General features: G+C 42.1%; 1 protein-coding gene across 1 annotated transcript in view; it reads left to right on the forward strand.

Annotated features, from left to right (window-relative positions):
* The first annotated feature begins 8,241 nt into the window (after positions 1-8,241).
* Positions 8,242-21,171, forward strand: part of CAPN13 (calpain 13) — a 43,484-nt gene continuing 30,554 nt past the window's right edge. Inside the window, exons 1-3 of the mRNA XM_057743031.1 lie at positions 8,242-8,439; positions 17,467-17,545; positions 19,144-19,259. Of these exons, the coding sequence (XP_057599014.1) occupies positions 8,242-8,439; positions 17,467-17,545; positions 19,144-19,259 (393 nt within the window). The remainder of the gene's footprint in view (positions 8,440-17,466; positions 17,546-19,143; positions 19,260-21,171) is intronic.

The raw sequence follows: 21,171 nt of genomic DNA on the forward strand, positions 1-21,171 counted from the left end.
TACATTTGAAAAGAAAGTATGTACTGCAGTTCATAAATGTAGTGTAGTATATGTGTCAGTTAGATTGTGGTGATAGCGTTATCCAGAGAGTCTATGTTTTCTTTTTTTTTTTTTGGTCTAGTTTGTCTATTAATTGTTGAAAAATGCATGCTGAAAAAGCTTACTATAATTGTGGAATTGTTCCTTTCTTCCTTTAATTCTGTTAAGTTTTGGTTCATATATTTTCAGGTTCTATTATTAGGTGCTTACACAGTCATAATTTTATTTCTTCTCTATATATTTTTACCAATATTAAATGCCCCACTGTATCCCTGGTAACACTCTTTGTTATGAAGTCTGACTAATCAATCTATTAACATTCTCCCAGCCTTCTTATTCTTACTGTTTGTATGGTATATTTCTTTTTATCCATTTGCTTTCAAATTTTTTGTGCCTTTGTGTTTAAGGTGTGTCTTTTATAGGCAGCATATGGTTGACTCTTGCTTTTTTATCTGTTTTGTCAATCTCTACCTTTTACTGGAATTAAATTAATATTTAATTATTAATATGGTTAGATTTAGGTCCATTTTGTTTGTTTTCACTATTTGTTTTGGTTTCCACTATTCCACCTTCATTGATTTCTGTTGATTATTTGAATATGTATTTGTATGCCATTTTAACTTATTGGATTTTGAATATATATCTTTTTATTATTTTGCTAGTGGTTGTCTAGGAATTAGAATGCATATACCTAACCTTTCACATTCTGTTGTACCATATCATTGTCAAATGCAGAAAATTTGCTGCGATATAGGCCCCTTTAATTCCCTTCCACGGTTCCTTATGTTAAAGTTGTCACGTGAATTACATCTGCATACATTTGAAACCTCTCCCAACAATGTTAAACACATATATGTATTTTAAAGAATTTAAGAGGGAAAATAGTCCTATATTCAGGTATTTACTATATGCCATTTTCAGAAATTCAGTTTTCCCTGTTATTATTGCCCTTCAAATTTAAAAACTTCCTTTATCATTTCTTCTGAGGCATGTTCTCTGTGTGATTTCTCTTAGTTTTTTTTTCTCTGAAATATCTTTATTTTACTTTTATTCTTGAAATTTTCCCTGGATATAGAATTCCAGGTTAACATTTCTTTCAGCGTTTTAAAGTTATTCCACTGTTTTCTGTCCTCCATGGCTTGTGATGACACATTTGTCCTCATTGTCACCATGTTCCCTTCTATTTAATGTGTTATTTTTCTGTAGCTTCTTTCAAGATTTTTTTCTTTATCTTTGGTTTTCAACAGCTTGATTATGATGTGTCTGGTTATGGCTTTCTTGATTTTGCATGCTTCTTGAATTCATACATTTATCAGCACATTTGGGGAGTTTGGGGCCATTGTTTCTTCAAATACTTTTTCTGCCCTAATATCTTGATCCTCTCCTTCTGGACCTTCAGTTACACAGAAGTCGGACCTTTTGATATTACATCACATCTCCCTGTAGTTCTGTTCTTCTTTATTTTCAATGTTTTATTCAGTCTGTTCTTGAGTTGGATACTTTTTATTGATCTCATTCTTTCCTCTCATCTCACTTATTCTTTCCTCTGTTACCTCCATCTTGCTCTTAAGCCCACCCAGGGAATTTTTTATTTCAGATTTTATATTTTTCAACTCTTAAGTTTCCATTTGTTTCCTGTTTGTAACTCCTGTCTCTCTGTTGAGATCACCTATCTTCTCATTTATTTCAAGTGTGTTTTCCTTCATCTTGTGGAGCATAGTTTAGTAGCTGCTTTGAAATCGTTCTCTTATAATTTCTACACCCAGGTCATTGCAGTGTTGTCCCCTGTCAATTGTTTTCTCTTGAGAATGGGTCACATTTTCTTTTATTTTGAGAAGTTTGGGACTATATCCTGGACAAAGTGAGTGTTATGTTGGGTAGACTTTGTGTTCTATTATAATCCTCTGGGGAATGTTGCTTTTGTTTTTGTTTAGTTTTGTTTTTAAGCAGGAATCAACCTGATTAAGTTCAGACTATGCATTCTAGCTCACGTTCTGTGGGCAGTGATTCACATCTCAATTCATTTCTTTAAGCCTCTGCTGTGCTGGTTTGGATCCAGACCACACGTCTGTAATACAGATGGGTTAGGCTGAGACTTGTGCAGGTTTACTTACATAATTAGAGGATCTCATTCTCTGGTGCCCTCTCCCCTTTTGTCCTCCCCCAGGGTCTATAGGAACTCCTTTCCCATAAGGATGGCAGGGTTCCCATCAAAGCTTCAGTTATCTGCACCAGGCCACTTCATGACTGGAGCCCACCCTCATGGCAAAAACATGAGAGAGAAAAAGCAAAGACCTGGAAATTCACCCTCATGCTTGTTTCTTCTCCGAGTTTTGACTCCCCCATTGAGTTCGCCAGCTTTTGTTTTCAGATTCCCAGGTAGTCGTTTTATTGTTTCCAGAGGCTATAGTTATAATCAGCAGGAGAGGTGGGCTGTATAGGGGACTTCTTACATTGCCATAAAGGAATTGGAACACGTGTATAATTTTTAAAAGCTGAAAAACAAGCAAAATTAAAATAATGCATGTAGAGATGCATAAATATGTGATAAAGCTATTTTTCAATAAAAGCAAGAGAATGAGAAACACAGCATTCTGAGGTTGGCCTCCTCTGGGGGAGGTGAGGGAGTGGCATCGGGGTGGAAAGCACAGGTACCTTCATAAGTGTTGGTAAGTTCATAACCTTGGTGGTAGGCTTATGGGTGTTCATGAGATTATGATCTTTCATAACCTATATAGCTTACAAACTCGCTTATATGTATCAAAAGTGGGGGCTTCCTAGGTGGCGCAGTGGTTAAGAATCTGCCTGCCAATGCAGAGGTCACGGGTTCGATCCCAGCTCCAGGAAGATCCCACATGCTGCGGAGCAACTAAGCCCGTGTGCCAAAAAAAAAAAAAAAAAAAAAAAAAGTGGCCTAAGTTAAAAATTAAAGAATATAATGGTTTGTTTAAAGACTTTGATTACCTATTGTTAAGCCATCCTTATGAAAATTTCTATTAACTGAGAGACTCACTGGGGGGAAAAATCCTGTTCTTAAATATGTTTGAAGCTCACTTGTCTTGAGAGGATGATGACTACTCTTAAAAAAAAAAAAAAAAAAAAAAAAGCATTAGGAAAATTCACAAGAAATTTTCTTGGTATATATTAAACTTATTTCCAAGAACATTTGTACACACACCCATACATGTTTATCTTCATTTCCAAAGATAACCCAGGCTGTGAATTTCCATGTAGAACACCAGCACAGGTGGGAGGGTCTGATCTGTGGGATAAATGCCTTTATCCTGTATCCAGACAGAAGTAGTTAGATCATCCACCTGTGGATTCTTACAACTATCCATCTCTGAGTGGGAGAAATACAAGAAAGGTTAGAACAAGATTATTGGAGTCAGAAATAAATAATTATCTTTGTATATTGCTTCATGATTTAAATCCCTTTCCACATATTTTTCAATTTATTTTTCAACAAAGTACCATTGTACCCATTTGACAAAAGAGGAAACTGAAGTTCTAAGTGCTTAGAAAACTTCCTCAAGCTCATATGGCTAATAGGGGCAGGATAAAGGCTTGAGTTGGGATCTTCTGCAGTCATTTAATTTGGGGGCTTTTTATTTCTTCTAAAGTCTTTTAACTTTTGTCCATCTTCTCCATATGTTAACAAGAATTTTCCAATAAAAAGACTTCCTGGTTATACATGTCTGAAATACTGAAAGCAAACTTAAATTTGTTTCTTTATTGAAAGACTTCTTGGAGTCTTTTGTGAATCTTCATAAAGTCTATTTGATATGAAATATTTTCCAAAACAATTTGACCTCATAATTTGTTATTCATGGAGGCTTCTGCTCTGCAGAACACACTTGAGAATAGCTGCCATGTGACATTTATTCCACCAACACTCATAAGAATTTTATAGAATTCCTACTCTGTACCAGGCCTGGCACTAGGTGCTGGCAGATCAAAGATACTAAGATCTAAGTATTGGTATGTCCACAATTCCTCTTTGATCCACACACTCCCTGAAACATGCAGCCAGGGCTGGGAGAGTTGTTAGCACAGCCTGGGGTTAGTCACTGCTATGGACTGAATCATGTTTCCCCCAAATTCAGTGTGAAGCCCTACCCCTCAATGTGACTATATCTGGAAAAAAAGGGCCTTTAACCAAGTAACTAGGGTTTAACCAGGTTGTAAGAGTAGGGCCCTAATCCAATAGGTCTGTGGCCTTATAGGAAGAGAAAGTGAGAGACAGAGGTCTCCCTCTCCCTCTGCCACTCTCTGCCATGTGAGGACTCAGTGAGAAGGCTGCTGTCTGTAAACCAGGAAGGGAGTCCTCACCAGAGTCTGACCAGGCTTGGTATGCAGATCTTAGACTTCAGCCTCCAGAACTGCGAGGAAAACAATGTCTGTGGTTTAAGCCCCCAGTCTGTGGTACTTTGTTGCATCCTGAGCAGACTAAAACAGTTGCCCAACTCTCAACAGAGGACAGCGGGAAAAACGGAATCAAACTCACTTTATAGACACTGATGGGAGCAGAAGAACAGACCTGAACCACCAACTCTACGTCTTGCCTGCTTCTCATCCCAGTTCTGAGGCTTGATTCATTAGCTCACACAGTTCTCAACTTAAGGACTTTAACAGTTAGTATCTAACATATACAAACAGCTCGTACAGCTCAATATCACACACATACGTGCACACACACACACACACAAAATCAAGAAATGGGCAGAAGACTTAAACAGACATTTCTTCAAAGAAGACATACAGATGGCCAATAGGCACGTGAAAGATACTCAACACCACTAATTATCAGAGAAATGCAAATCAAAACCACAACAAGGGGGCCTTCCCCAGTGGCACAGTGGTTAAGAATCTGCCTGCCAATGCAGGGGACACATGTTCAAGCCCTGGTCCAGGAAGATCCCACATGCCGCGGAGCAACTAAGCCCATGTGCCACAACTACTGAGCCTGCACGCTACAGCCTGCAAGCCACAACTACTGAGCCCATGTACCACAACTACTGAAGCACCCGTGAAGCACCTAGAGCCCGCACTCCTCAACAAGAGAAGCCAACTCAATGAGAAGCCCGCACAGCAACAAAGAGTAGCCCCTGCTCTCTGCAACTAGAGAAAGCCCATGTGCAGCAAGACCCAAAGCAGCCAATAAATAAATAAATTTATTTTAAAAAAAACACAACAAGGTATCACCTCACACTGGTCAGCATGGCTATCATTAAAAAGTATGCAAACAATAAATGCTAGAGAGGCTGTGGAGAAAAGTGAACCCTCGTACATTATTGGTGGGAATGTAAATTGGTGCAGCCACTATGAAGAACAGTGTGGAGGTTCCTTAAAAAACTAAAAATAGAACTGCCATATGATCCGGAATATCTGGAAAAGATGAAAATTCCAATTCGGGTGCAGAGCTGAGGGCCTGGGGCTGATGTCCCACCCCTGGCGTTCACCCCTGTAGGCCCCTCTGAACCTGACCTGTCATTCATAAGAGCAAGTCCCCCTCTGAGAGGGGGCGGGGCTCCTACACTGTCCTTTCATGGCTGGAATGATGATAATGTTAATTATGCTGATAACCACTGTTCATTGACCACTTTCTGTTTACCAGTCACAGTGCTAAGTATTCGACAAACGTGGTTTCGTCTGAGTCTTGCAGCAACTCTATATCATGCATATTAATGGTGTCACAAAGGAGGGAAGTAAGAGGAGGGGGATTCCTAAAATCAGCTGGTGCACTGCCCAGTAGTGGCAGCAAGGGCCCTACAGATGAGCCTGGGAACTGATCCCCAAATGTAAGCTGATTTTTCAAGATTATGATGGAGAAGTCAAGCCAAACTCTTCAGGCTCACTTTTACCTACAATTAAGAGCTGCTTGATAATAGGCTTATAACTGTAAGCAGATGACTTGGCAGTGCTATAGTGGTTCCACCATCCCTAGGTATATGTACAGTTAACAGACCCACAATCCTCACAACTCTCCCTTAGCAGGCGTCATTCATTGCCTTTGCCTTCGGTTGGCAACCAAATTCTATTACTATTTTCTCGTTCTTGAATGATACCTTACTGTTATTTCAGCTTTATCACTATTTACATAATTTGTTGTAGGTTCTCTTCACCGATAGTGAGTGGTAAGGTACACGGACATATTTTCACCAGTTATTTTCCAAGAACTAGATTGAAGAAATATATATATCATACTTGCTAAACCACATGAAATTGCCCACATTCAATCATTTTTACCTTAGGTGAAACCATATGAAACTATGTTCGACCATGTTTGACCTATGAAAATGGCAGTTTCATATGGTCCAACATAATAGTTCAAATATAAATTATTCTTACCTCTTTTGCTAGACAATTGTATGCATCATTCCCTCCAAATATGTGTGGACAGTGATACTTATTGGTGTTATCTTGCCAATGAATTTGTGTTATCTAAATAATTTGCAACATACTACTATTATATGTTAATTGTAGGAAACTTGTAAGTTAAGTTTGCATATTTTTTCTGTGATCCGAGATCTTGATTGTAAGCTCATACTCTTTCTTGATAAGCTGTTCTCTCATGTTCCTCTCTAGTTCTTCATCATTACCTGATTCCTTTTTCACTGGGAAGTGGGTATGGATAGGACATACAGACCTTGGGGTCTTTTGTGTCACCTTACTAGACCCTGGTCAAAGAAGCTTGAAAAGCACGACTTTATGGGCTAAGGAGGTTTTCCAGGTTCACAGCTAGTAAGTGTGGATTAGGATTCAGATCCAAGCCAGCTCGCCTTGCAGATAGAGGACATGATGCACATTTTGGTAAATAGCATCATTACACTCCTGTGGCTTCCTGAACAGGAAAACCCAGATTTCCTTGGCTTCTATCTAGAGAAATTAGGACGCCAACATTTATTGAGTGACTATTGCTTGCCAGCCACTCTGTTCAGTCTGTTAGGTTCAACCTCATTTAATACAGCAACAAACCCTCTGAGGTTGATGTCATTAATCCATACTGGTGGAGAAATAGTTCACAGGCTGGAATACTAACTCACTATTGCAGAACCAGTAGGTAAGTGGTGGGAGTAGAGAGCAAACTTCAAAACTCATTTGATTGTTCACCACACTGCCTTTTCTCTTTCCTCCCCCACATCCTCAACCTTCTGCCCCTATGTTCATCACCGAATCCTATGGGTTCTACTTATCTGTCTCAAATCTGTCTCTCCACCATCGCTACTACCACTGCTCTAACACTGTCCGTCCCATGGACAAATGCAGCAGCATCCTCGCCTCTGCCCTGTCTCAGACCCTCCCCATCCTGCTGTGTGGCCTCCAACTTGCTCCACAATCTCACACACAGATCTGATCATAAGCCACCCCTCCAGTGGCCCTGCAGTGCTTGCAGGGTATACGATGAAAACAATCCAGCTTTCCAACCTACCTTCCTGTCCTTGTCTGCCAACACTCCCTACCCCAACTCCCACCCCACTGACCCTCCAGCCCCTCGCATTCCCTCTAACACCCATGACCTCTCCAGTCCAACTCCTCCATGTACTAACTACCCAGGGCACCTGGAGGGGCTTTTTTTCTTTTTTAATCTACCCACCAGTTCTCCACCCGGCAAATTCTACTTCCTTCAAGGTCAGTTCCAATGTCAGTGCTTGTGGGAGAACCATTCCAGACTCTGCTTGGCAGTCCCTAGCTCCTCCTCTTTATATCCACAGGACTTTGTACCCTTTTTAATTAGACTGTTTATGTTGAATGATAGCTAGTTGTTGAAATGTCTAATCTATTTTTCCCACTTGATAATGAGCCTCCAGGGGATAAAGATCATGTCATATTTGTCTTTGGATTGCCAGCATTCAGAAAAGTGCATGGTATAAGGTCAGTACTCAGTAAATGTTCACTAATGTACGAACAGTCTCTCGTGCACTTAGGAGCGTCCTGAGAAGCTGTTCAGTACAGCAAATTGAAAACTGAACTAGAAGGAAGCATGCTTGGATTATAGTCTGGGCTCACCTACCAACTGGCTGTGTCACCAGGGATAGCACTGATCTGGGTCTCAGTCTCCTCACTTATAAAGGTGGGGGACATCTGAATGCCCTTCCAGGGCTCACATCCCAGGATGCAAAAGATTTGAAGGCTTATCCCTAAAAATATCTCTTTTTCTCATCAAAAGGGAAAGACCTTATACCTCTTCTAAGGAGAGTCATGGCACACAACCAGGAGCATCTAGCTAAGACCCCCGTCATCAAGTTCAAGCAACAGGACTTTTACTCCTTGCGGGATTATTGCCTAGACAGAGGCCTGCTGTTTGAGGATGACACGTTCCCTGCTGAGACTTATTCTATAGGTCTGCAGCTGCTCGAGGGGAAAAACCTCTCCAACCTAAGCTGGATGCGGCCCAAGGTAAGTGAGCCTCCCCGCCAGGGACATGCCCAGCTGCTGGGCCCTCTGACTATGGTACCTCCCACTGAAAGGATGGGCCTGAGGCCTGGTTTTCAGGGATGGCCCAAACCAAACTGCAAGGAGACTGAAATTCACCTGGTACCTCAGCTACGGTGTTGTATCCAAAGTGGGATGGGAAGACCCTGTACCAGGAAGCAGGACCCCAGTTCTAACACAGCATGTCAGTAGATTACATGCCTCAGGATTCCCATATGAAAAATGGGAAAGCACGGATAGGAGGATGATAGTAGTAGCTGTGGGGTCTCTTCCATCTCCAGAAATGAGCCCCCTGTCTGTCTTCATCATTCTTTTTTTTTTTAATTTAATAGTATGTTTTATTTTTTAAAAATTTTTATTGGGGTATAAATGATTTACAATGTTGTGATATAGGTATTAATAAGGAACATCTCTTGATGACATCTGTTTTTCTTTCTACCTCATTTATTCCTTTGACAAATATTGTATCTTTTTGCATCCTAGGCCTTTACTCTCTTCCTTATGTGTTCCTTTTGCTCTTTTATTCTTTGTCTTCTTTTTTTTTTAAAGCTCTTTATTAGAATATAATTGCTTTACATTGTTATGCCAGTTTTTGCTGTACAACAAAGTGAATCATCTGTATTTATACATACATCCCCATATCCCCTCCCTCCCTGCAACTCCCTCCACCCTCCCTGTCCCATCCCTCTAAGTCCTCGCCCTTTACACTGTTCACGTATCACTGTCTTTATCTCTTTTCTTTCCTCATTAGAATTTACTCAAAGGAAAGATAACGTGTTAGTCCCTTATACAATAGGATGAATTTCAATAATTGCCTTTCCTCTTTCATGTATATCTGTTATTTTCAATCTTGTAAAGGCCGATCACCTATAAAAGAGTTTTAAACATCAGCTGCAAAATTAGGGAGATATTTCACGGCAATGTTCAAACCCCTGACTCCCCTAGCCAAGTAGATGACCACTAACTCCACCTTGCCACCAGGCAAGCCCTGTTGGTTTTTCTAGAACTATCTCAGTTTCAGAGCATGAAGGTGCAAAAGAAATTTCTCAGCCCACTCAACATTCTCATAATAGCATTTTCATTGATGCAAAGTAACTGGCTAAGGGCCACTTTGAGGGCCCTGATGCTCAAACCCCCTGTTCGTGCTTCCAGAAGCAGCCAGCAGAACCTAGAATAAAAGAAAAGAATATGATGTCTAGTAAGCTAATGATTATAATATCAGCAAGTCTTACTGAATGCGAATGAAACGCCAAATACTCTGGAACGCACTCAGTAAATCCAGGTTAGATTATAAGAACAGGTTTGTTTTTTTTTTTTCTTTTTTATTGAAGTATAGTTGATTTCAATGTTGTGCCAGTCTCTGCTGTACAGCAAAGTGATTCAGTTATACACATATATACATTCTCTTTTTTATATTCTTTTCCGTTATGGTTTACCACAGGATATTGAGTCTAGTTCCCTGTGCTCTACAGTAGGACCTTCTAAATGTAATAGTTTGCTTTTACCAACCCCAACCTCCCAGCCCATCCCTCTACCTCCACCCTCTCCCCCTTGGCAACCATAGGTCAGAATAGGTATTTTCTGATGACATAGAACAAGATATAAACTCTGGAGGTACTAACTCTTGTCCTAACTCAGGACTGATTTGTAGCTTTGGGGAAGGGAAGAGTGAGTGGGGATCAGGTGGGGCTTAGTTAAGAAGGGGCTGATTAAGCTTCTAGACCGCATCTTACCAGCCAGAGGCAATAAGTCCCCAACAATGACTCCCTTCTTCTGGACTTCACCCCTAAGGAAAGCTGAGCAGAGAACTCTATTTAAAGCTTGGAAGGATTATATTTTTCTCCCTTTGTTATTTTCAGATGAGATTCTTTTAGAATTTTTTTTCATAAGGTACTGAGCAGTAAATGTGAGACCATATTTATAGAATTTATAACATTTTTATTTAGAAAGGGTTGAGAATTTTTTTTATCCAATTCCAGAAATACCCTAACTTGTGATGTCTTTTGGGGTCAAGGAGAAACTGAGGCAAACAGAAATGAAATGACTCGCAGAGAATCATGCTAGGAACCCAAAATAGAGGCAGCCAGGGGCCACATATGTTTTTCTCAACCGAAAGCCTACCCACCCAAAAACTCTACCAGGCGGTCATGTTTTATTCCAGCATTTCTCTTAAAATATATATGTGCATGTGTCGTGTGTCTTTGTGTCCCTTATCACAGCTGGCAGCACTTACACGTGTATAGTATTTTCCAGAGCTTTCTATAGGTCTTCTTTGTTGCTTGTTCTTTCCCAGTTTTGTGAAAGAAGAGGGTCAGGCAGATGATGTGACTTGCACAAAGTGACTCAGTGAGGGAAAGAGCCAGGATTTAAACTAAAATATCTGACTCCACATACTGCACTTTTCCTCACATAGGATTGTATGCCCCACAGGACTCTGTTATAGGATTTGGATGAATGAATAAGGGCCTGAATGAGTGACTCTATCCACAGGCACCTGAAATGGGCTTCAAGCTCCAGATGTATAATAGAGAATTCTTGAGTTGACCTGTTTTCCAAGTAAGATGGTAGAGGAGAAAGCCGATGTACTCACCCCTTAAACCTGGTGACGTCCCTGACTGCCACAGCTCACAGCTGTGGCTAAAAAGGGCCTCGGAAGAAAAGCTCCAGCCGGTGTGGCCCCATCCTACCTGTAATAACCAGCACTTACTTAGTGTGACCACATGGCAGGCCAGGTTTGAGTGCTTTGACTCATTGAATCCTCATAATAACGCTATGTGGAGGTACTATTATTCGCCCCATTTTAGAGATGAGAAACAGAAACAGAGAATTAAGTGACCTGCCTCAAGTGTTAGAGCAGGGATTTGAATTCATTCCTGACACCACACTCTGTTGCCTCCCATAAGGCTTCATCATAAGCTCCTGATGTGTTTTAGGCTCCTGTTTGCTGCTAATAATATCTTGTGCACCAATAGAATCTGCTCCTTTGTCTGGGTAACGAGGAATCAATCTCTGTGTATGTTCTGCCCTTCTTTCCAATTTTTTTTTTTTAGGTGAAAAGAATGAGGATAAAAATGGTACCAGTAACTAACAAGATTATTTTAAGGAATAAATGAAGACAATACTTAGAACATTGTCTAGCACATTGTAAGCACTTACTAAACACTAGCTGTTGTTACTATGATGAAAGGGATGGCGTAGAGTAGCAAGCACGGGGGCCATCCCCTAGGATTCCTTGCACTTTCACTGTCCAGTCATCTTAGCTTCAGTCTTCAGCCAATTTCAGAAAACACTTAAGGAGAAGTGTGGGTCAGAGGAAACCATTTGGGGAGCCCAGGGGAGCCTGGCAGGGAGTGTGCATGGTGCATTTCTTCTCACATTCTGCTGCCTGTCACTATTAGAGGGTTGCCTCCCAATCTGGAGCTTGCTCAGTGCCTGACCAGAGGCCTGACTGGCATCCCCTAAACTTCAGTTATATAATGACCGAGGTGGCACCAGTTCTTCTTAGCCCATTTCTGCATTCTAGGCTTTTCTAGATAACGGGAAATCTTCATACTCTAGGCAACTGCTAAACCATCATGGGTATCATTCTACCTCGAGTGCTCAGCCAGGCTTGGTAGGTTCTACAACAGTGCGAGAGTCAGGGGCATGAAATTAGGCTCAGCTTTCTATGCCTCATGAAGAAGAAAAGTTGTTTCGCATCCGTAGTTCACGTCCTCTCTCTCTCTCTCCCCTTTTGCCTACCTCTTCCTTCCTCTTACCTTCCCTCTCTCTAACAATTAGCCCTAATCCATTTTGCTGCTGTAGAAGCTCCTTCTATTGCTTCCTTCAGCTTTTCTGGGTAACCAGAAATTTCTGGCTACCCAGAAATTTAAGGAATTGGTAACCCACTCCCCATACCCTCCCTCCCACTAGCAGGCAGTCAGGTTCCGTAAATGCCTGTGACTGTGCCTGGAGTAAATGGCACTGGAAGGACCCCACTCCTCATCCTCAGTGCTTTCTGCAACCCCAGCCTCAGCAAGAGACAGTGCTGAGAATTACACTTATACTTGGAGACTCTACGTGATAGCTCCCTGAACTGAATTTGGCACTTAGGGTCACTTTCTTCTGAAAATTTTGTTTCATGAATAATAACAAATTCCATCTATCAAGCATGTACCTATGCTAGGTATTAATCTAAGCACTTTACATATAACATTTCATTTAATTATCATAACAGGCTTATGAGGTAGATATTATTATCCTCATTTAGTAGATCAGCGCTGTCAAATAGAACTCTCTGCAATGACGGAAATGTCCTTTGTGTCCGTACAGTAGCCACTAGTCACATGTTGGTATTGAGCAATTGAAATGTAGCTAGTATGACTGAGGTATTGAAGATTTGATTTGATTTAATTTAATTTAAATGTAAGTAGCTAATATGGCTTATGGCTACCATATTGGAAAGCACAGAATTGTGGACATAGATCTCCACAGCAGAGTTACCGATATGGCAGACTGAGGGATTGAAGTTTCATCTTTGTCCCCATTCTTCAGTGAAAAACATGTTCATTGCTCAATTGAAGGATGGGCTGTGGGCCCAAAACATGTTCAGGGCTCAGCACCCAGCCCCACTGTGGGTTCTGGCCTGTGGCTACCCCGGCATGAAGCATCGCTGATCCAGACAACAATGTTCACCCTCCAAGTAACCAGAGCAGACTTTCCCAAAGGATCATTTACTAGAAATGATTCACCTTGGTTTCAATATGAGTTATTCTGGAAAGGAAGGGGTTAACAAAGTGGCGCTCTGAATGTAGGTTGTGAAGGCAATAGGTAACAGAGGGCGACAGAGAACACGCCAACAGCCAATTGCCATTGCGCCAAAGAACTTTGATTCCAATAAAGCAAAGTTCTCTAGAAAAAAATAGAAAAGGGGAGTGACACTGCCACCTGGCCCAGCCTGAACTCTGGCCACCAGCTGAAAGGGCCTGTGTCTGAAGGCCTACACGCTAAACCTGGTGTTTCCTCGTCCAAGAGCAGCACACCATCTGGAGGAAGGCACGAGGAGCCTTTGAAAAGAGCACAGGATTCACTGTCCAAAACATGGGAAGTGATGCTGCGTTAGAAGGGACACCTCCAGAGACAAGTGTAGGGGAGTGCCTGGTTTGGTACCACTCAGAAATGGGGATGGGTGTGGATGCAGAGGGAAAGAGGGGAGAGGTTGAGATCTGCTATAGGACGTAACCAATAGGAACTATAGAGATATATCCTGTTTATTTAGTACGAGGGATTGGCACACATAATTTTATGGAGGCAAAGGCGTCCCACCCAGGAAAGCTGATGGTGTAGTTTAGTGTAAGTGGAAAGGCCTGAGGACCGGGAGGACTGGGGATGTACTTCCCAGTCCCAGGGCGGGAGAAGACCAGTGTCCCAGCTCAGCAGTCAGGCAGAGAAGGGGTGAATTCTCCCTCCCTCTATCTTTTCTTCTATTCAGGCTCTCAAAAGATTGATTGCCCTCCCCAACGTGGATGGGTATCAATCTTCTTTACTGAGTCCGTTGATTCGAATGCTAATATCATCTGGAAACACTCCTTAGAAAGCATGTGTAGCCAAATATCTGGGCTCTCCATGAGCCAGTCAAATTGACACACAGAATGAACCACCACAGCTTCCTTCTGTACAAATATGTTGCAGAGACCACAAAGGGCCAGTCCATTTCACAGAATCAGAGAACACGGAAGACCCTGCCCGCTGGTGTGGTCCGTGGGGAAGGCACTCTGGGGGTGGAGTGCCTGATGCATAGCTGCTTCCTGTGGGACCTAGGATAACTCACTTAACCTCTCTGAGCCTGCTCCTTGCCCTGGCCGGGCCTCAGGATCACCTGAGGAGCCGTGTGCATCCTGAACTCTGCCTCCCGCTGACCTACTGAATCCAAGCGGTGGGAGGCGGCCTCCTGCAGTCTCCGTGTCTGCGAAGCTCCTGGGTGATTCTGAGTCACACTTGGGGTGGAGACTGCCCATCACAGTCTTACAACACTCACTCACTGCCCTGGTGTGCCTGGCCCACCTGGTGACAGGGGGCCTGCCCAGAGCCAGCGGGCTTTTATCTTCCAACATCTTGACCTGTTTCCTCTGTGGGCCTGGCCTCAGAAAGTCAGCCTGGCAGACTGAACTGCTTCTGGGTGTAATTTCTGCCTCCTCCTCTTTTGCTCTTTTTAGATCACCCAGGACCCCTCTAAAGCCCAGGGTGAGGAAGGAACAGGCAGCTCAGGACAGGAGACAAAAATGCCAGTTTGGTGCCCAACTTTGATGCACATAATTCTAGTGTTTGCCCATAAACTTGATGTTGACAGTTGATTTCTTTATTTGAAATAATTGCCCTTAAATTTTCATAACATTGAAGTATCCTTCTATTCCTAATTAACTAAAATTTTGGTTTTTTCATTTTCAATTTTGTTATTTTGATAAATCAGAGAAAGTTTGCATTTATCAAATGCCTTTAAGGCATTTATTGGAAAGAGAGCAGTTGTTTCTCCTTTGGCCCATGTCATGGCATTTTATAGCATTAGATATCCTGATAGAAAACCATCCCGGTATCCTGCATTTGTATGGCAAATCCTACTTGATGATAGTGGGTTAGTTGTATAATTTATGGTTAATTCATTTGCCGGGTATTTATTTCAGTATATTTCTGTAAGTGAAATCAGTCTGTGGGGTGTGAGAGTGTGTGTGTGTGTGTGTTTTCTCTCAGGTTGGGCATCGAGGCTGTGCTGAGTTCTTAAAATAAATGGTGGCAGGATTCTTTCTTTTTTTAAACGCTGAAACTGTAAGCAACATAGGAATTATTTCCTGAAAATTTGAGAGAACTCAGCAAGATAATTGTGTGTACTTAGAAGCCTTGACAGAGATATTAGGGAGATATTCTTTGATCATTGAAAAATATTATTACAAGGTTATTGATTTTCAGATTATTTACCAATTTGGCTCATTTGGGGGCATGTTAATTTTTGTCAGAAAATCGTCAGTATGTTTAAACTAATTAGTACAGAATTTTACATCATGTTTTTATATTGCTAAAACCTCATTTCTATTTCTAACTTTATTTGGGTTTCTCTACCATATCAGCCAAAGTTTGAATCTAAGTAAACCTTCTCCCCAAACACAAGAATGCATTTGCTTTACCGATCTTGCTGTGTTTCTATTTTGTAATTCACCAGTTGTTCTCTTCATTTTCTTCCACCTATGTTTGTGAGGCTCTTTGTCTTTTTTCTTTCTAGTATCTATAAGTTGACTGTGTAATTCACATTTTTTTCTCTCTTGTTTAATAATGAATGCATTTGAGATGCTGGGTTTATCCATGAGTATGGTCTTTGTAATTTTGCAAATATTACAGAAGCAGGGAATCAATATTTATTGAACAGGTCCGTTGTCTGATACTATGCTAAGTATTTCACATCCTTCCTCATTTGTAAAATGCGAAGACTCCTGCTTTGCAAGTCTGTCTGGAGACCATTGTGAATGAAGCATCTAGTCCTGGGCGACGGTTTGGTAACGGCAGCCAGGGTACCAATGACTTTCTCATTTTACATGTTTTACACACGAAGAAACTGAGGCTCAGCAAAGTAAAGGGAGTTGCTCCAGGTCACCCAGGGAACAATGTGGGTAGGATTCCCCACCAGGCTTGGCTAAGCTGACTCTCAGCACACCCACCCCTCCTCTGCCCATCACCGCCACGGGCAAACCAGGGGTAAATGACGAAGACGCTGAGATTGTGGGTGGGTCAAGAAAGTTAAGCCACACTGTCTGTCTTCCCCGTCCGAAAACCCAGTGACCTCTACGCTCTTCTTTAATTCCCCAGTGGAGGATCTCCAGCTGGCCTCCACTGAGACCTTGAGTTCCCTTTCCCAGTAGAAGGGGAGGGGACAGCTAAAGCCACTGAAGTGCCCACGTTGCTCTGACACTGGGAGTGTCGCTCCCTCCAGGGTCCTGCGGAAAGCGCTGCCCTTCCTACTGGTGTTGGGACAGACCCTGAGTTCTGCGCAGCCAGGGGTAAAGCATAGTCAGCTCAATGCTTCCATCGCCAGGGCCTGAGCCTGAGCGGCCCCCTCCTGGCCATAAGAGAGGGCCAGTTCTGTGCAGAGAAGACGGTGGGAGGAGGCCTGGTGAGGTGGGATGGCTCACTTGTTTGCCCCTTGGCGGCTCCACCAGGAAACCAGCAGTTTACAAAAGGCTCACAGGTCTCACAAGGTACAGGACTCCACACATTTGTGGCTGTTGAGTAGATGAATCCATTTCCACTTTGCAGCCCTTCTCTCTGCAGACTTATTTGTCAATGTGAAAAGAAATGATACAGGAACAATTACCAAATTATGCAAATCCATGCAATGGAAATCCAGGAAGAGCTTCACAGAGAGGATGCTGAGGATAATCCTATGGGCTCCTGGCAGCAGGAAAGCCTAGAGGCTGCCTGGGATCTTCTGGAATCAGTCTGTGCGTTAACCAAGGAGTGGGCAAAGACCTGGGGGATGCACATCCTGCATCCTGTACAGCACGTGGCTGCACTTGAACCTGGAGCTCAGAATGTCTACACAGAGATGACATTTTACAAGGAAAGTGTGATTATGCTTATAAAACTTTCCTGTAATAAATGCATCCTATTCTTTTTTTTTTTTTTTTTTTTTGGTTATTTATAAACTCTTAATGAAACACTGCTATTGGACCAGGATGGCTGATCATTTGATGTAAGGATCCTGAACCCTTATCTCTTCATGCAGTTTGCTTATTCATGTATTGCCTGTCTGGTCAGTTACATATATACCCCTTTGACATCTGTCTTGCTATTAACAATAAAACCTGAAGAATGAGGGCAACTTTCCTAGCTCAGATTTTAAACACCTGTTTAAGAAGTTACTTGTAACCTCTACCCCTCAAAGACAAGGAGAGGGACGTCTTGGGTACCACACTGGGAGATAGAGGAATGAGAGATTCTTATGGCTTCCCCCTCCCCTTTTCTAAGGATTTACTGAAGGGTAAATCAGAGCCCCACTTCATCCTGGAAGGTGCAAGCAGATTCGACATCCAACAAGGAGAGGCAGGTAAGAACTCCACCTCTTGCTTTCCAGCCCTGGATTGAGGCAGACTGCCCAAAGTCAGCCTCTGAGTACTGGCTGGGGTGGGGGTGGGGGGTGGGCACGGGGAGGGCAGTGCCCACCTGCACCCACAGAGTGCTGCCCCAGCTTCTGAGGAGGCAAGGCTGGCACGCTTGGTGTTGCTGTGGGTGGACTACTCCTGCCCAGACCCTCAGCCTGCAAGTTGGCTCAGCAGTGGGTGTGCAGAGCCCTGTGGGCAGAGGAATTAATCAAAGAAAAGGAGAAAGTAGACACAGAGTTTAATTTGAGCGCTGAGTAGAGGGAAACAAACGTTTATTGAACTTTTGTAAGGCTGTCCTAGATACTTTGCATATGCTATTTCATCAACACCCTGCAACATTCCAATGTGGAATTGAGGGGTCCAAGAGGTAAAATAATTTCCTTCATGTCACATAAGTCATATGTGATGGAGTTGGGTTCAAATCCAGGGCTATGTGACTCCCTTCCACCCACCAGACAGGCACGGGGCGAAGTTGTTGCCAAGAGCTGAGGAGTGTGGATGGGGGAGAGGAGGGCCTGCCTTGAAGGGAGGCCCCTGGGTGGTATCAGCTGTGGCCAGTTGATACCCCTGAGCAAGAAGCCAAGAGTGAAGGGGTGGGACTGCCTGGGCAGGGAAAGTGGACAAGAAGCCCAGAGACAGAAAAATAAGACGACAACCCTTCTGAGAGCCAACTCAATGTCCTTCGAATGCCACTTTCTAATTTATGCCCGTGCATTTGGACTTCACCTGGTGAATCATAGCATCTTGGGCCAAGTTGATAGAAGCCTGCCTGGCTTGCTTTCTGTGTTAGGAAAAGTCCCCTCCAGCCAGTAACCTGCTAACTGGAGAAGGGATCTCTCCGAGGGCATCTTTGTGGCTTCTGCACCCAGCACCATGCCTGACATGAAATGGCATTCAAGTCATTGACTGTGTGAAGGTGGAAAGAAGACTCAGGAGAAGGGGTTGAGCTTGTTCAAAAGGGCTCACAGAGACCTTCAAGGAGAAACTCAAGGCCACGTTCCCTTGATGGGGAGGAGGGGGGAATCTCTATGTGGGCTGGAGAGGCTCCGTGACAGGGACGGACTGAGTAAATATCAGCAAAGTAAAACATAAATCTGTTTTCCCCCATTTTAGAGAGCACCACTGTCACCAATGCTGGCATCTAAACTTGCTGTAACTTTAGTTCTGGGCACCGCTGGCAAAACGAGAATCAGAAAGCAGGTTGACCCACCAGCTCTGCCAGAATTTGGCTGGGGCTCTCCTGACCTCATTACCATCACCATCAGCACCAATTCCAGCATCACACCCACCCCAATACTACTCCACCCCATCACGACATCCACCCCCATCACTCCCATCACCACCACCCCTATCTCCATAACCACCACCATCACCTTCTCTATCTTGCTTGGAACTGACCCCAGTGAATCTTTCCCCCCATTCTCCTCTCTCAGACAGAAAAAAATGCATTATTCAGAAGGAGATGGGTGGACTCTGTGCAGTGCATGGGATGGGGCTTCCAGGTGTGTCCAATCAGCTTCTCACGGCTTCTGTTTCCTCCCAGGAGATTGTTGGTTCCTGGCAGCACTGGGGTCCTTGACACAGAACCCACAGTATCTGCAGAGTATCCTCATGGACCAAAGCTTTTCATACCAATATGCGGGGATTTTCCATTTTCGGGTAAGTCTGCTGCTGGGATGCTCCTTAAATGAGATTCTCTGTGAGCACAGGGAGGTGACTGTCATGAACGTTCTCTTAGTCTGGCACCCCGAGATGTGGAAGAGACACTTACGTGTAGTTACTCTGCATTCGCTCCCCAGAAGGATTTGAGCTCATAGTCCGACAACATATAGGGAAGATGAAAGTTAAAGTGTTTTCTGCAAATAAAAAGAATGGCAGAAACAATCAGTAAAGAAGAGTCATTGATCAAGATCCCTGCACGTCATCAATATCCCCTCTGTCTATTCCTGTGCCATATCTTGTTATTTTGATTCCTGTAGTTTTAGGGTGAGTTGTAACCTCTGGTGGGATAAGTTCTCCTTCATTATTCATTATTTTTTCCTCAAAAGTATTTTATCTTGGGGCTTCCTAGGTGGCACAGTGGTTAAGAATCCGCCTGCCAATGCAGAGGTCATGGGTTCAATCCCAGCTCCAGGAAGATCCCACATGCTGCGGAGCAACTAAGCCCGTGTGCCAAAAAAAAAAAAAAAAGTATTTTATCTTGGTGATTCTTGCACATGTATACTTCTATGAGAATTTTTAAATCATGGTATCTAATTAAAAAGAAAAGAGACTGTGATACAGAATAGAGCAGCGTCAAATTTATGTATTAATTTGGAAGAATCACATTTTTATTATTGTAATTATTCCTTTCCAAAAACACAGTATATCTTTCCATTTATTCGGAACTAGTTTTATGCCCTTCAATAAAATATTACAGTTATGTTTTGATGTTCATGCTCTACCCTTCTTGGTAAATGTATTCTCAGGTATTTTACAATTTTGTAGCTAATGTGAATGATTTTCCTAACTAGAAGTTGCCAAAAAGAGGAAAGTTATTCCTTATTTTATGTTAAATTGTATCTAGTCACCTTACCAAATTCTTTTATTAGTTCTAAATTTTTTTCTTTAGTAGTGTCTGGATTTTTAATATTATCAACAAAGATAATTTTGTTCCCTCTTTTAATATTTATAGAGCTGATTTTACTCTTTTGCCTTGTTGTGTTAATTAGAAGGTTGCAATTTTGAATAAGAGTGACAAGAGCAAAGTCCTGCCTTCTTTTGATTTTAGTGATATACTTTTCTGGTTTGTCATTCTTTTAATCCACTGTTAGATTCAATTTGCTAAAACTTTTATTAAAATTTTTACATATGTATCACACGTAGAATTGATTTCCCACTGTTTTTGTTTTTACTATGGAGTTATGCTAGCTTTTTAATATGAACCCACTGAGATTTACTTTGATCTGAAATAGCTTGTATAATGGTTGTTAATCATTGATTATCTGTTCTTTGAAAGTAAAATAGACAATAGTTAAATTGTCTGGACCTATCTCCTTTTTAAATATGATCTCTTTAACTCTTCCAATGTGTTCAATAACTATTGATCTGCTTGGGCCTCTTATTTCTTCTGGAGTTAATTCTTGAAATTGATATTTTGCCAAGAGAAAGAGAATCAGCTGTTTCTTCTATAGTTCCAAATTTATTACCTGAAAGTTGCTTATATAATTCTCTGAAAATTTATTTAATTTCTTCTAATTTGTGGTTGAGTCTACTTTATCAATCCCTACACTATGTTTATTTTTCCTTTTTTTCTTAATCCAGCTTTTCTTAATCCAACTAATCTGCTGTATTGGTTTCTGAATGACTCAACTTTCAATTTTCATTGTTCTTTCTATTGAACTTGAAAAACAGTTCCTACTTTCAAAACTATGATCTCACCTTCACACTCATCTAATCCCAATCATCATATGAGGTAGTTCTTACTGTTACCACCATTTGACAGATGAGGAAACGGAGTCACAGAGAATTAAGTGTCTTACCCAATATCTGTTGCTCAGGACAGAAAACAAAACCAGGACTGGAGCACAGT

Source organism: Hippopotamus amphibius, chromosome 7 (genome assembly GCF_030028045.1).
Source record: "Hippopotamus amphibius kiboko isolate mHipAmp2 chromosome 7, mHipAmp2.hap2, whole genome shotgun sequence".
Lineage (NCBI taxonomy): Eukaryota > Metazoa > Chordata > Mammalia > Artiodactyla > Hippopotamidae > Hippopotamus > Hippopotamus amphibius.